Source organism: Cherax quadricarinatus, chromosome 51 (genome assembly GCF_038502225.1).
Source record: "Cherax quadricarinatus isolate ZL_2023a chromosome 51, ASM3850222v1, whole genome shotgun sequence".
Lineage (NCBI taxonomy): Eukaryota > Metazoa > Arthropoda > Malacostraca > Decapoda > Parastacidae > Cherax > Cherax quadricarinatus.
Genome location: NC_091342.1, coordinates 29251806 through 29269305, shown reverse-complemented (window position 1 = coordinate 29269305; position 17500 = coordinate 29251806). Strand labels below are relative to the sequence as shown.

At 41.0% G+C, this 17500-nt stretch overlaps 1 protein-coding gene across 3 annotated transcripts in view; it reads right to left on the bottom strand.

Moving 5' to 3' along the window:
* LOC128694746 (protein eva-1) overlaps nt 1-17500 on the bottom strand; it is a 434222-nt gene that overhangs the window by 41397 nt on the left and 375325 nt on the right. For all 3 annotated transcript variants that reach the window (XM_053785031.2, XM_053785032.2, XM_053785033.2), the window contains exons 4-7: nt 11454-11595; nt 6795-6944; nt 2920-3063; nt 114-335 (exon numbers count right to left, since the gene is read on the bottom strand). In XM_053785031.2, the coding sequence (XP_053641006.2) occupies nt 114-335; nt 2920-3063; nt 6795-6944; nt 11454-11595 (658 nt within the window). The remainder of the gene's footprint in view (nt 1-113; nt 336-2919; nt 3064-6794; nt 6945-11453; nt 11596-17500) is intronic.

Genomic DNA, 17500 nt, shown 5'->3' with positions numbered 1-17500 from the left:
TATATATATATATATATATATATATATATATATATATATATATATAGATATATATATATATATATATATAGGGTGCTATGTTTTGTCTTCTTTTATTACTAAAATGATCTTACTTTTTTTATTCGAAGTTTTGGTTGTGACAGTAGGGTTATAAAATATGGTTGGAGACTGTGTGTGCTGTGGAGATGCAGGGTAAAATGGATCTGGAGAGGCTGGATGAGATGAAGGAGGCTGCATCGCAGAGATCATCAGGCTACCCTCCTCTTGAACCTCGTCTCCTTCTTCAGCTTCTTCATCTTCTTCCTGGGACGTCGTCTTCAGGATTTTCTTCGGAACTACAATGGAAATTTTAATATAATTAATACCTCTATCACACCCTATTTTAAACTTTCCATCCACCTCAGATTAATAGACCCTTTTAGTCAACCTCTCCTACTCCTTTATATCGGTATAATCCAACTATCTTAACATAAGATTTTATTTGGCTTTTTAACCCAAAGTGTTAGCCATCCAGTATTACCAATAAAGTCGGTGTGTTACAACGTTTAGTGTGATTTTGTCAATGGTCCAAGTCGGACCGAAACGTCGTCGTAAGCTTCTCTCTTTTATGTGCGGGTTATTTGTGTATCGTTCCAGTCACGGTATTGTGCCTTTTTTGTTATTCAGAAATGTTTATTCCCATTGGGGTCCTTTAATCATGTCCCCAAAGATGTGACCCACAACAGTCAACTAATACCCAGGTACCTACTTACTGCTATGTGAACAGGAGCAGCAGGGGTAAAGAAACATGCCCAATGTTTCACCTGTGCCGGGGATTGATTATATTTTAATTCTTTAATATCTATATAATAGTCTAATAACACTCTCATCACAGGCACATTTCTCTGTCTCCAGCCTCCTACTCACTGCAATATTCAAAGGTCAGGCCTCACAATCCCATTAAAATGGTGACACCGCTATACTCTGAAATATTCCCTTTTCCATTATTGCTCCTTTTATTCCCTCAAAAACTCACTTGCTGATACGTCCACTCCCAAGTATCTAAATATATTCACTTCTTCCACACTCCTGTCTTTCAGTTTCACCAAGCTCTCACTCCACATACACTATATTTGTTCTCATTACACTGCTATTTCCAGAATTCATTTTCTACCTCTTTTGCGCATTCTTTCTAATTCCTTTACAACGTTGTACAGTTTCTCTTCTGAATCTCCCAAGAACTTAAGTCTCCTGAAAATGATTAACAAGTCTTACTATCAATGGTTTCTGAAGAATTTAATGGAGTTAGATTTAAATTAAAAATGGGAGAAGAGCTTGAAATTATATTGACGAAAAATAAATTATAACCTATTATGCAAATTTCTGCGAATTATCAGCATTAATGAGCGAAAGGTTTGTAGATGAATGGTTCAGAGAACCGACATGTTGATAAATTAAACACAGGTGCAACTCTTGGGTATCTTTATTGAGGAAACGTTTCACCACACAGTGGCTTCATCAGTCCATACATAGGAGAAACTTAAAGAACAGGAGGAGAATGAGGTAATCAGTCCCTCAACCTTGAGTCAATGTGTTCAGTCCATCCATCTTGAATAGAATACGGCATATGAGCGGAGAAGCAGCTTATAAACCGTATGGCAGGAGAGGTGCAGCAGTCATAGGTGGTGTCACATTTGTTCAATGTGGGAGTAGGTTGTGCCCAAGAATTAGGCAAGCGAAGAATTCCTAAGTATTAAGATCCCAAGAAGTTGCAGTGTCTGACATGTTTGTAGATGAATGGTTCAGAGAACCGACATGTTGATAAATTAAACACAGGTGCAACTCTTGGGTATCTTTATTGAGGAAACGTTTCGCCACACAGTGGCTTCATCAGTCCATACATAGGAGAAACTAATTTATCAATATGTCGGTTCTCTGAACCATTCATCTACAAGCCTGTCAGACACTGCAACTTCTTGGGATTCTTTGCTTGCCTAATTCTTGGGCACAACCTACTTCCACAATGAACAAATGTGACACCACCTATGACTGCTGCACCTCTCCTGCCATACGGTTTATAAGCTGCTTCTCCGCTCATATGCCGTATTCTATTCAAGATTGATGGACTGAACACATCGACTCAAGGTTGAGGGACTGATTACCTCATTCTCCTCCTGTTCTTCAAGATTCTCCTTTGTATGGACTGATGAAGCCACTGTGTGGCGAAACGTTTCCTCAATAAAGATACCCAAGAGTTGCACATGTGTCTAATTTATCATCAATGAGCGAAAGTTTGATCACAAATCAGTATCAGTCATACGAGTCCCATCAAACTCCTCCAAATATTATATATTTTTTTGCTATAATTATTTCCACCACTAAAAGTTATTAGGAGAGATTTTTGAGTTGGTTGGATAGTGTAAGTCAAGAGTCTTTTAATTCCTAAAATAGGGAGTATACGCTTATCATATACCCACTGAAAGACATTTTTCGGTGTATGGATGACCGTCTGGGACACAATCTCATTACTCTAAAAAAAATATCAATATATCCTTCAACAGGCAAACAAGACTAGTATATCACAAATATTGTTTAAGCAGTTGTTAAGTAGCCTATATCAAGGAGTTGAGGTAGCAAGGGGTAGCAAGGGGGTGGCAGGGAGTTACAAGGGGGTGGCAGGGGGTAGCAAGGGGTGGCAAGGAGTAGCAAGGGGTGGCAAGGAGTAGCAAGGGGTGGCAAGGAGTAGCAAGTTTATTCAGGTACAGGTACACAAATACAGTTACACAAGTTATCATACATAGCAACAGATTACCCAGGATAAACCCCCAAAAAAGTCAGACAAAGTGAGGGTGGCATACATAGCAACAGATTACCCAGGATAAACCCCCAAAAAAGTCAGACAAAGTGAGGGTGGCAAGAGAGAGAGAGAGAATATCATACCGCAGGTGTAGGCAGTTGTCAGGTACATCAAAGAGTCAGGTGAGCAAGGTGTGCCAAACATTTTTGGGTCTGCTCCTAGGTGGCACTCCCGATGACCGTGGCACAGTTTCATAACGATCTCGTTCGCATAGCTTGCTTGGCAGTCTAGAAGATTTGTTACATTTATTAATAATAACAAAATAAACAAAGTCACAATAAAATCATTTTAATACAAAGGCGTATGGATTACTGTTTTGATAAAGAAAAAATAAGATATAAGATCATAATGTAAAAGATCATGCATGAAAATAATAAGAAATTAATAAGTCCAATGTGTCAGAATATGATGACAATGTGTCAGAATATGATGACAATGTGTCAGAATATGATGACAATGTGTCAGAATATGATGACAATGTGTCAGAATATGATGACAATGTGTCAGAATATGATGACAATGTGTCAGAATATGATGACAATGTGTCAGAATATGATGACAATGTGTCAGAATATGATGACAATGTGTCAGAATATGATGACAATGTGTCAGAATATGATGACAATGTGTCAGAATATGATGACAATGTGTCAGAATATGATGACTGTCAAAATATGATGACAATGTGTCAGAATGATAATGTGTCAGAATATGATGACAATGTGTCAGAATATGATGACAATGTGTCAGAATATGATGACAATGTGTCAGAATATGATGACAATGTGTCAGAATATGATGACAATGTGTCAGAATATGATGACAATGTGTCAGAATATGATGACAATGTGTCAGAATATGATGACAATGTGTCAGAATATGATGACAACGTGTCAGAATATGATGACAATGTCAGAATATGATGACAATGTGTCAGAATATGATAACAATGTGTCAGAATATGATGACAATGTGTCAGAATATGATGAAAATGAGGAAATATTCTTTTCTCTGAGGATGAGGATCTCCAGCACAGTTCCAGAGCCGGTAACTCCCTATATTGTTTATTTTACAAACACACACACACACACACACACACACACACTGGAGGACAGGAGGGTCAGGGGAGACATGATAACGACATATAAAATACTGCGTGGAATAGACATGGTGGACAAAGACAGGATGTTCCAGAGATGGGACACAGAAACAAGAGGTCACACTTGCAGGTTTGAAGACTCGGATGAATCAAAGGGATGTTAGGAAGTATTTCTTCAGTCAGAGTTGTCAGGCAGTGGAATAGCCTAGAAAGTGACGTAGTGGAGGTAGGAACCATACATAGCTTCAAGACGAGGTATGATAAAGCTCATGGAGTGGGGAGAGAGAGGACCTAGTAGCGTTCAGTGAAGAGGCGGGGCCAGGAGCTGAGTCTCGAACCCTGCAACTACAATTAGGCGAGTACACACACACACACACACACACACGCAGATGAGGATCAGGCAGGACTACAAAGAGACCTGGACAGGCTGGACACGTGGCCCAGCAACTGGCTTCTCGAATTCAACTCTGCCAAATGTAAAGTCATGAAGATCGGAGAAGGGCAAAGAAGACCGCAGAGTATAGGCTAGGTGGCCAGAGACTGCAAACCTCGCTCAAGGAGAAAGATCCTGGGGTGGGTATAACACCGAGCACGTCTCCGGAAGCACACATCAACCAGATAACTGCTGCAGCATATGGGCGTCTGGCAAACCTGAGATTAGCGTTCCGACACCTTAGTAAGGAATCTTTCAAGGCACTGTACACCGTGTACGTCAGGCCCATACTGGAGTATGCAGCACCAGTGTGGAACCTACACCGGGTCAAGCACGTTAAGAAATTAGATAAAGTGCAAAGGTTTGCGACAAGGTTAGTTCCAGAGCTAAGGGGAATGTCCTACGAAGAAAGGTTAAGGGAAATCGGCCTGACGACACTGGAGGACAGGAGGGTTAGGGGAGACATAACGACATACAAAATACTGCATGGAATAGACAAGGTAGACAGATGTTCCTAACATCCCTGTGACTCATCCGAGTCACAGGGATGTTAGGAAGTATTTCTTCAGGCACAGAGTGGTCAGTAAGTGGAACAGTCTGGCGAGTGATGTAGAGGAGGCAGGAACCATACATAGTAAAACTATGTATGGTATGAAAAAGCTCATGGAGCAGGGAGAGAGAGGACCTAGTAGCGTTCAGTGAAGAGGCGGGGCCAGGAGCCGAGTCTCCACCGCTGCAACCACAATTAGGTGAGTACAATTAGGTGAGTACACACACACACACACACACACACACACACACACACACACACACACACACACACACACACACACACACACACACACACAAAAGAGACCAGTAGCTACGACTCGACCCCTGCAGCCACATATAGTTAAGATAAGATAAGATTTCGTTCGGATTTTTAACCCCGGAGGGTTAGCCACCCAGGATAACCCAAGAAAGTCAGTGCGTCATCGAGGACTGTCTAACTTATTTCCATTGGGGTCCTCAATCTTGTCCCCCAGGATGCGACCCACACCAGTCGACTAACACCCAGGTACCTATTTGCTGCTAGGTGAACAGGACAATAGGTGTAAGGAAACGTGTCGAAATGTTTCCACCCGCCGGGAATCGAACCCGGGCCCTCCGTGTGTGAAGCGGGAGCTTTAGCCACCAGACCACCGCGCGCACACACACACTGTTACGACTTCGATGTCGTAACAAGTAAAATGTTCCTGGCTCCTGAAGGTTGTTCACACTACTGTCTAGGGGTTAAAAATTACTCTGAAAAACACAGCAAAACTTGGACCAGCATGTACTCATATTAAACAATATTAATTATTATTAGGAAGGCCAAAAACTCACCCATACATAAATACATGATATATAAATACATGATAAAACTGATGAATTCGCAAATGAATATATTTTCCAAGAGGAAGGAGATTACACCTTTGGGCCGTTAACTAGTAGTATGAGGACAATATTATGAAAAATTAACCATAAGTGACTTGAGAGAGAGGTAGAGTGACACCTGTCGATCTACCAACATTTTATCTTGCAGGAAGAGCCACATATCTGAACATAACTGAAGAAACTCCTGGATATCACTAGTACCCGGCTTCGTCGGGCTACAAGTACCTCTGGGAGTTTTGACCAGTAGCTGATGTAGACCTAACTAAACGTAAACTTTGTCAGAAGAGCTATTGTTACCCCCTGTGTCACTATGTGCGTGATTGTGAAATATTCATAAATTCAGAAAATAACTCGTAATGTTCGTAAATGTTCAAGAAATGTCAAGTATTTTTATCTGCAAATATATATATTGAGCGATTCTCTTTAAAATACCTGACTTTGCTTATTATAAATAAGCATTAACCACTTTAACTTATTTAAATGCAAGAGTCATTTATATGTAGTTGTAAGTCATTTACAATACCACAGGTAATGTAAATTATTTATAACCACATACAAGATAATGTTTATGTGACTGAATACATGACAATGTAAACAACTCACTACCATTCTTAACAATTCGTAATTTTCTTTAAATAATTAATTGTCACTGTAGCTTGTTAAACTCTCAGTTCTGGGACCCAATATGGAGCTCTGTAATCTTTTCGACTACCCCGCCATTGAACTGGTCTGAGGTGAATAATTAAGCTAGCAAACCAACACTCTCTCACACAACATATTAGCTCACACAACACACTAGCTCACAAAACACACTAGCTCACAAAACACACTAGCTCACAAAACACACTAGCTCACAAAACACACTAGCTCACACAACACACTAGCTCACAAAACACACTAACTCACAAAACACACTAGCTCACAAAACACACTAGCTCACAAAACACACTAGCTCACAAAACACTAGCTTACACGACACATCAATACTAAACAAGCGTAGTACAAATTACCTTCCTCCGGTACTCCTCTCGGCTGGGGACACGTATAAGATCCCTCGAGTCGTCTACCAAACAATGCACTGTATATGGCCAGTCTTGAGTTCTTCTCACAGGTGAGAGTCAGATCTCCAGGCACACATGTTATCTTGCTGATGAACGTTTCTGTAAAATGATTTGTGATAAAAACTGGGTCATAGAAATTTAAAATTCTTGTTGTGTAAAAAGTATTGAAGAAAATTCTTTAATTAAATTGGGATGATACATCAAAGAAATTTCGAGACTTCTAAAGTTTTGGACTCTGTTATATTTAAGAGCGAAGGGTTCTTGATCCAAGACAACAGAACTAACCTCCCATTCCCCGGGTACTGTATAACCCACTACGGGTTAAGCGCTTCACAAATATAATAGCAATGGAGTGAGATAAACATCAACTTTGATGAGTAAGACAAACATGTAACAATTGGGTATCTTTATTCTTGAAACGTTTTGCCTACACAGTAGACTTCTTCAGTCAAATACACAGTAGAAGTATCGTAGGCAGCCACTGCTGCTCCTACAATATATTCTCCTCTGTATCTGACAGAAGAAAACTAACGCATTGGAGAAACTTTTTAAGAATAAGGATACCTAACTGTTGCACATGTGTATTGTTCATCAACGTTGTCAGTGGTGTTACAGTGGTGTGGTAAGGTGCTTGTCTGTGGTGTTACAGTGGTGTGGTAAGGTGCTTGTCTGTGGTGTTACAGTGGTGAGGTAAGGTGCTTGTCTGTGGTGTTACAGCGGTGAGGTAAGGTGCTTGTCTGTGGTGTTACAGTGGTGTGGTAAGGTGCTTGTCTGTGGTGTTACAGTGGTGTGGTAAGGTGCTTGTCTGTGGTGTTACAGTGGTGTGGTAAGGTGCTTGTCTGTGGTGTTACAGTGGTGTGGTAAGGTGCTTGTCTGTGGTGTTACAGTGGTGTGGTAAGGTGCTTGTCTGTGGTGTTACAGTGGTGAGGTAAGGTGCTTGTCTGTGGTGTTACAGTGGTGTGGTAAGGTGCTTGTCTGTGGTGTTACAGTGGTGTGGTAAGGTGCTTGTCTGTGGTGTTACAGTGGTGTGGTAAGGTGCTTGTCTGTGGTGTTACAGTGGTGTGGTAAGGTGCTTGTCTGTGGTGTTACAGTGGTGTGGTAAGGTGCTTGTCTGTGGTGTTACAGTGGTGTGGTAAGGTGCTTGTCTGTGGTGTTACAGTGCTTGTCTGTGGGTAATGGTGCTTGTCTGTGGTGTTACAGTGGTGTGGTATGGTGCTTGTCTGTGGTGTTAGTGGTGTGGTAAGGTGCTTGTCTGTGGTGTTACAGTGGTGTGGTAAGGTGCTTGTCTGTGGTGTTACAGTGGTGTGGTAAGGTGCTTGTCTGTGGTGTTACAGCGGTGAGGTAAGGTGCTTGTCTGTGGTGTTACAGTGGTGTGGTAAGGTGCTTGTCTGTGGTGTTACAGCGGTGAGGTAAGGTGCTTGTCTGTGGCGTTAGTGGTGTGGTAAGGTGCTTGTCTGTGGTGTTACAGTGGTGTGGTAAGGTGCTTGTCTGTGGTGTTACAGCGGTGAGGTAAGGTGCTTGTCTGTGGTGTTAGTGGTGTGGTAAGGTGCTTGTCTGTGGTGTTACAGCGGTGAGGTAAGGTGTTTGTCTGTGGTGTTAGTGGTGTGGTAAGGTGCTTGTCTGTGGTGTTACAGCGGTGTGGTAAGGTGCTTGTCTGTGGTGTTAGTGGTGTGGTAAGGTGCTTGTCTGTGCTGTTACAGTGGTGTGGTAAGGTGCTTGTCTGTGGTGTTACAATGGTGTGGTAAGATGCTTGTCTGTGGTGTTACAGTGGTGTGGTAAGGTGCTTGTCTGTGGTGTTACAGTGGTGAGGTAAGGTGCTTGTCTGTGGTGTTACAGTGGTGTGGTAAGGTGCTTGTCTGTGGTGTTACAGTGGTGTGGTAAGGTGCTTGTCTGTGGTGTTACAGTGGTGTGGTAAGGTGCTTGTCTGTGGTGTTACAGCGGTGAGGTAAGGTGCTTGTCTGTGGTGTTACAGGTAAGGTGCTTGTCTGTGGTGTTACAGTGGTGTGGTAAGGTGCTTGTCTGTGGTGTTACAGTGGTGTGGTAAGGTGCTTGTCTGTGGTGTTACAGTGGTCTGTGGTGTTACAGTGGTGTGGTAAGGTGCTTGTCTGTGGTGTTACAGTGGTGAGGTAAGGTGCTTGTCTGTGGTGTTACAGTGGTGAGGTAAGGTGCTTGTCTGTGGTGTTACAGTGGTGAGGTAAGGTGCTTGTCTGTGGCGTTACAGTGGTGTGGTAAGGTGCTTGTCTGTGGTGTTACAGTGTGGTAAGGTGCTTGTCTGTGGTGTTACAGTGGTATGGTAAGGTGCTTGTCTGTGGTGTTACAGTGGTGTGGTAAGGTGCTTGTCTGTGGTGTTACAGTGGTGTGGTAAGGTGCTTGTCTGTGGTGTTACAGCGGTGAGGTAAGGTGCTTGTCTGTGGTGTTACAGTGGTGTGGTAAGGTGCTTGTCTGTGGTGTTACAGTGGTGTGGTAAGGTGCTTGTCTGTGGTGTTACAGCGGTGTGGTAAGGTGCTTGTCTGTGGTGTTACAGCGGTGAGGCAAGGTGCTTGTCTGTGGTGTTACAGTGGTGTGGTAAGGTGCTTGTCTGTGGTGTTACAGCGGTGAGGTAAGGTGCTTGTCTGTGGTGTTACAGTGGTGTGGTAAGGTGCTTGTCTGTGGTGTTACAGTGGTGTGGTAAGGTGCTTGCCTGTGGTGTTACTGTGGTGAGGTAAGTGTTACAGGTGCTTGTCTGTGGTGTTACAGGTGCTTGTCTGTGGTGTGTGGTAAGGTGCTTGTCTGTGGTGTTACAGTGGTGTGGTAAGGTGCTTGTCTGTGGTGTTACAGTGGTGTGGTAAGGTGCTTGTCTGTGGTGTTACAGTGGTGTGGTAAGGTGCTTGTCTGTGGTGTTACAGTGGTGTGGTAAGGTGCTTGTCTGTGGTGTTACAGTGGTGTGGTAAGGTGCTTGTCTGTGGTGTTACAGTGGTGTGGTAAGGTGCTTGTCTGTGGCGTTACAGTGGTGTGGTAAGGTGCTTGTCTGTGGTGTTAGTGGTGTGGTAAGGTGCTTGTCTGTGGTGTTACAGCGGTGAGGTAAGGTGCTTGTCTGTGGTGTTACAGCGGTGAGGTAAGGTGCTTTTCTGTGGTGTTACAGCGGTGAGGTAAGTGCTTGTCTTGTCTGTGTGCGTTAGTGGTGTGGTAAGGTGCTTGTCTGTGGTGTTACAGTGTGTTGTGGTAAGGTGCTTGTCTGTGGTGTTACAGTGGTGTGGTAAGGTGCTTGTCTGTGGTGTTACAGTGGTGTGGTAAGGTGCTTGTCTGTGGTGTTACAGTGGTGTGGTAAGGTGCTTGTCTGTGGTGTTACAGTGGTGTGGTAAGGTGCTTGTCTGTGGTGTTACAGTGGTGTGGTAAGGTGCTTGTCTGTGGTGTTACAGTGGTGTGGTAAAGGTACTTGTCTGTGGTGTTACAGTGGTGTGGTAAGGTGCTTGTCTGTGGTGTTACAGTGGTGTGGTAAGGTGCTTGTCTGTGGTGTTACAGAGGTGTGGTAAGGTGCTTGTCTGTGGTGTGGTAAGGTGCTTGTCTGTGGTGTTACAGTGGTGTGGTAAAGGTGCTTGTCTGTGGTGTTACAGTGGTGTGGTAAAGGTGCTTGTCTGTGGTGTTACAGTGGTGTGGTAAGGTGCTTGTCTGTGGTGTTGTTGAGGTAAGGTGCTTGTCTGTGGTGTTACAGTGGTGTGGTAAAGGTGCTTGTCTGTGGTGTTACAGTGGTGTGGTAAAGGTGCTTGTCTCAAGGGAAGTGCTTGTAAGTCAGTGAATAGTACTCTCCCTTTCCTTGGACTGAATCTGATTGCCTGACATATACCCAGGCGATACATGACCCCTACGGGTTTAGCGTGATTCTACAATTGTAATAATAATGATGACAATGAAACACGCTAAAGAGCAAGTGTATCCGCCCTTTAACCAGCACTGAGTGACAAGACCTTTAAAGGGTCATGAAGGTGCCTTAATACTCGTGAAGGGGGCCCATCCCATTCCTCAAGCTCTGGATGGCCCTTTTGGGTTTAGTGTTTCCTGATGAACATGTAGGGCCTAATTCGGACTGTAAGAAGCTACAGTCTGATTGATCAGTTGTTAGCCAGGAAGCTTGTTCAGAGGTCGAGCTGTGGGTACCAACTATTAGTTAATATTGCCTCTTTAATGTAGCACTGATAAAACCTATAAGGTAACTGACACATTTTATGTCATGTAAATTTTGTTTGCCGTGCAGGGGAGGGGAGGGGGGGGGAAGGAGGGGGAGAGGGAGGGGGGAGAGGGGGGGAAGAATAGGAGGGGAGAGAGGGAGGGGACGAGTGGAGGGAGAGAGGGGGGCAGGAGAATGAAAGAAGGGCAGGAAAGAGGGGCTAAAGCGAGAGAGGCAAGAAAGAGAAGGGGGCAGGAGAGAAAGAGAGAGTGAGAGAGAGAGAGAGAGAGAGAGAGAGAGAGAGAGAGAGAGAGAGAGAGAGAGAGAGAGAGACAGAGAGAGAGACAGAGACAGAGACAGAGACAGAGACAGAGACAGAGACAGAGAGAGAGAGAGAGAGAGAGAGAGAGAGAGAGAGAGAGAGAGAGAGAGAGAGAGGGGGGGGCTGGGGTGTAAGGACTCACCTGGACGACACTTGTATGCCACTTCTATATACTTTCGTATGTCTGGACAAGGGTCGATATCGCTGAAGGTGTGCGGCACTACGTCGATCTGGCACTTCTTCTTGTGTTGGCACTTCATGATGACCAGCTTCAGCGTCTTGTACTGTGCCACAACACAACAATCAATTATTCTCTAAGGTGACTGTCCCAACGTTCACACACACACACACACACAAACGCATGCGTGCCCACGCACACACAGCTTTAAGAAAAAGTATGATTAGGCTCACGCAGTCAGGAGCTGAGACTCAACCCTTGTAATCATAATTAGGCGAGTACATATCTACAAGCACGCAACGCATGACGAACACACACACAGGCGCGCACATATACACCCACACACATACATACAGTGATACACACTCGATCCCTGCAACCACAAATAGGTGAGTACACACACACACACACACACACACACACACACACACACACACACACACAGGACAGGAGGGTCAGGGAAGACATGATAACGACATACAAAATACTGCATGGAATAGACAAGGTGGACAGAGACAGGATGCTCTAGAGATGAGACACAGAAACAAGGGGTCACAATTGGAAGCTGAAGACTCACACGAGTCAAAGGGATTTTAGGAAGTATTTCTTCAGCCACAGAGTTGTTAGGAAGTGGAATAGTCTGGCAAGCGATGTAGTGAAGGCAGGAACTATACATAGTTTTAAGACGAGGAATGATAAAGCTCATAGAGCAGGAAGAGGGAGGACCCAGTAGAGGTCAGTGAAGAGGCGGTTCCAGGAGCTGAGTTTCGACCCCTGCAACCACAATTAGGTGAGTACACACACACACACACCTCGGTGTATATATCGTGTATTTTGACCATGTCAGAGGGAGTTAGAGAGCTGACTTCATTAGCTCATCTGTAGTAATGGCTTCAGCTAGACAGATTCGATTTAGCCAGCGACTGGTACACTGTAGTAAGGCCTCAGTCCTCTCTTGTTTTACTTTATAAACAACTTTACTGTCAGTTTGTCATTCTGGCTGGTGTTAAATAACTGTGCGTTTATATAACGTACAAAATTTATAGCGGCTGTTCTATATATATATATATATATATATATATATATATATATATATATATATATATATATATATATATATATATATATGCAATAAGATCACAGTAAACAGGTGATTTCAGAATATGCAAAACAACCACTCTGAAAGAATAGAGAAATTCCAAGCGCTTTCGTGACTACTCACATTATCAAGGAACTATGAAAGTAAAGCATCCAAGGAAGCTATATAAGGGGTCTGGCCAGCACCTCACTATCAGATCACACAACTGTTAAACACCTGACGCGCGCCGGCCCAACTTGGATAGGTCCTTTGCACAACTCACCCACAAACTATTCTACCCAAGAAAATTTAAAAATTATTATTTGTCCAGTGTATTATTAAATTCTTCCCAAATTCTATTAATTATAAATGTATCTAATTTATATAAACCAAAGGAAATATTCATATTATTGTCAAAACTGCTTTTTATGAAACAAGATTCAATTATATTCCTGTCGACCATGGACTTGCTTGATACTACTTTCTCAACTTTTTGAAAATCAATTGGATGGTTAAAATCTCTTACATGAATAAATAGAGCATTGAAATCTTGTCCAGTTCTAATGCTATATTTATGTTGTTTTAATCTTAGTTCGAGATTTTTGCCAGTTTGACCGTAATAAACTTTATCGCAAATTTTACAAGGAATCTTATAGACACATCCATCAGCATTTTGGGGGGAATTCTTTATCAAAAGTTTTTTTACTGTATCAAGATTTTTTAATACAACTTTAATAATAAAAGTCTTAAGAAGAGAAGGCATATCAACCAAGTTTTCATGGTAAGGGAGAACCAACATATTTTTAGTTGAATAAGGCTGGTTTTCCCTTTTTGGATTGTAAAAAGTATTTCTAGCGACTTTAAAAGATTTATCAATTACATTCCTTGGGTATTTTAAATCATTACCTATTTCATAAATTTTGGATATTTCCTCATCTATGAACTCAGGACTACAAATTCGTAAAGCTCTCAAAAACATTGATGAGAAAACAGACAGTTTGACTATCTTGATGCGAGGAATAATAGTGGACATAGGAACAGTTATTTGTAGGTTTTCTGTAAATTTTAAATTTGAATTCATTACCCTTAATAATTAAAACATCTAGAAAAGGCAATGAGTTATTTTCTTCAAACTCAACAGTAAAGTTTATAGAATGGGCTAAGCTATTTAATTTTCCAAGGAAATGGTGTATATCTACATTTTTGGGCATAAGACACAAAATATCATCAAAACATCTGAACCATTTAGCTCTATTAGGGAGGGTTGTGTTAAGTAACCTTGTTTCAAAAAATTCCATGTATAGGTTACTAAGAACAGGTGAAAGAGGATTTCCCATTGCCATACCAAACTTCTGAGTGTAAAACTTATCATTAAATACAAATTTTGCATCAACAATGCAAAGTTTAATAAGTAGTCACGAAAGCGCTTGGAATTTCTCTATTCTTTCAGAGTGGTTGTTTTGTATATATATATATGTCGTGCCGAATAGGCAGAACTTGTGATCTTGGCTTAAATAGCAACGTTCATCTTGCCATATAGGACAAGTGAAAATTTGTGTATGCAATAATTTCCCCAAAATCATTCTGAACCTAACGAAAAAAATATATTTCACTGTGTTTGTTTAGTATTAAGTTATTGTAAACAAATCTAAAATATATATTAGTTGGGTTAGGCTAAAATAAATTGTTCTTGTTATAATAAGGTTATGTAAGTTTTCTAAAATTCTTCTGGTGCAAAATTAAAATTTTTTTTACATTAACATTAATGAAAAAAATATATCTTTAAATGTATAGGAGAAAATTTTAGAAAGGACTTAATTTTAAATGAGTTCTTGCTAATTAACCAGTTTTACATATTCGGCATGACATTATATATATATATAATATATATATATATATATATATATATATATATATATATATATATATATATATATATATATATATATATATATATATGCGTAATAAGATCACAGTAAACAGGCGATTTCAGAATATGCAAAATAACCACTGTGAAAGAATAATGAAATTCCTAGCGCTTTCGTGACTCCTCACATTATCAAGGAACAATAAAAGTAATGCATCAAAGGAAGGCATATAAAGGGTCTAGACCACACCACACCATCACATCCCACAACAAAGCAACACCTGACGCACGACTCATAAGAAAGAGAACACTGCAGCAGGCCCACTGGCCCAACTAGACAGGTCCTTCATGCAACCCACAAACTAATTCTTGGGTTGAATAGTTTGTGGGTTGCGTGAAGGACCCGTCTAGTTGGGCCAGTGGGCCTGCTGCAGTGTTCTCTTTCTTATGAGTCGTGCATCAGGTGTTGCTTTGTTGTGGGATGTGATGGTGAGGTGTGGTCTAGACCCTTTACATGTCTTTCTTTGATGCATTACTTTTATTGTTCCTTGATAATGTGAGGAGTCACGAAAGCACTTGGAATTTCATCATTCTTTCACAGTGGTTGTTTTGCAATATATATATATATATATATATATATATATATATATATATATATATATATATATATATATGCAAAACAACCACTCTGAAAGAATAGAGAAATTCCAAGCGCTTTCGTGACTAATCACATTATCAAGGAACATAGTTCCTTGATAATGTGATTAGTCACGAAAGCGCTTGGAATTTCTCTATTCTTTCAGAGTGGTTGTTTTGCATATTTTGAAATCACCTGTTTACTGTGATCTTATTGCATATATATATATATATATATATATATATATATATATATATATATATATATATATATATATATATATATATATATATTTATATATATATATATATATATTATTTTTATTATCACACTGGCCGATTCCCACCAAGGCAGGGTGGCCCGAAAAAGAGAAACTTTCACCATCATTCACTCCATCACTGTCTTGCCAGAAGGGTGCTTTACACTACAGTTTTTAAACTGCAACATTAACACCCCTCCTTCAGGGTGCAGGCACTGTACTTCCCATCTCCAGGACTCAAGTCCGGCCTGCCGGTTTCCCTGAACCCCTTCATAAATGTTACTTTGCTCACACTCCAACAGCACGTCAAGTATTAAAAACCATTTGTCTCCATTCACTCCTATCAAACATGCTCACGCATGCCTGCTGGAAGTCCAAGCCCCTCGCACACAAAACCTCCTTCACCCCCTCCCTCCAACCTTTCATAGGCCGACCATTACCCCGCCTTCCTTCCACTACAGACTGATACACTCTTGAAGTCACTCTGTTTCGCTCCATTCTCTCTACATGTCCGAACCACCTCAATAACCCTTCCTCAGCCCTCTGGACAACAGTTTTGGTAATCCTGCACCTCCTCCTAACTTCCAAACTACGAGTTCTCTGCATTATATTCACACCACACATTGCCCTCAGACATGACATCTCCACTGCCTCCAGAGAAGAAATATATATATATATATATATATATATATATATATATATATATATATATATATATATATATATATATATATATATATATATATATATATATGCAAAACAACCACTCTGAAAGAATAGAGAAATTCCAAGCGCTTTCGTGACTACTCACATTATCAAGGAACTATGAAAGTAAAGCATCCAAGGAAGCTATATAAGGGGTCTGGCCAGCACCTCACTATCAGATCCCACAACGGTTAAACACCTGACGCGCGCCGGCCCAACTGTACAGGTCCTTTGCACAACCCACTAACAAACTATTCTACCCAAGAAAATTTTTAAAATTATTATTTGTCCAGTGTATTATTAAATTCTTCCCAAATTCTATTAATTATAAATGGATCTAATTTATATAAACCAAAGGAAATATTCATATTATTGTCAAAACTGCTTTTTATGAAACAAGATTCAATTATATTCCTGTCGACCATGGACTTGCTTGATACTACTTTCTCAACTTTTTGAAAATCAATTGGATGGTTAAAATCTCTTACATGAATAAATAGAGATTCCAATGCTCTATTTATTCATGTAAGAGATTTTAACCATCCAATTGATTTTCAAAAAGTTGAGAAAGTAGTATCAAGCAAGAACTTGCTCTAGATCTTTCACACTGCAGCAGGTGTTTCCACCTACTTACTGCTACAGTAAGTAGATGAAATGAAAATTTTCCGAGGTAGGTAGTGCTTGTATTCAACGCCATTTCGTGTTTCCACAAGGCAGTTACATCGCCACTCAAACACATTCCTGCACCAAGCCAACTACAGTAGTTCCCAACAAAAACATGAAACAGTTAACATGACAGGAAACTCAAAAGCCTTACACAATAAATATTAATGTATCTAGTGCAAAGGCACAATGAAATTCCGAGAGGTTCCGTGATCTAGCGAGTTTGTGTAGTAATTATAATACATGGGAAATGAAAATATATATCTTAAGTGTCATCAAGTTGTTAAGTGTCAACTAAGTATTGTTAGGTTCCACAGTGGTCCTAGGTAGCATTTAGAGTATCTAATTATGAATTAATCTCGTGATCTTGTCGCTAATGAGCTTATGTAACTGTTAAAATAGCCTGTATATTTCTATGAATGCCCCGTGCTGACTATGGTACGACATAACTACGGTAGCCGAAAGGTTTTGGGGTGATAGCTTATAAGATTTAGAATAAAAATATTATCTTAAATCTTCCTTGTTAGCATAGTTGCTGATCCCCTTATATGTGTTGTATAGCATATCATAGTACCATCCACGTGTTTATATAGAAGATCCCTTTTAGACCTGTGACTGTTTATGCGCATGTGTACGTTCGTACCTCTGCCTCCTCCTCAGTCGGCGCATAGACATCCAGGCTAGAACACGGCAAGGCTGGGCTCCATCTCTCATTACCACAGTCTGACAATATAGCGTTACCATCCAACAAGTGTGTCTATCTTCAGCCCTCGATATCTCCTTTTAAGAACCCCTACGACAA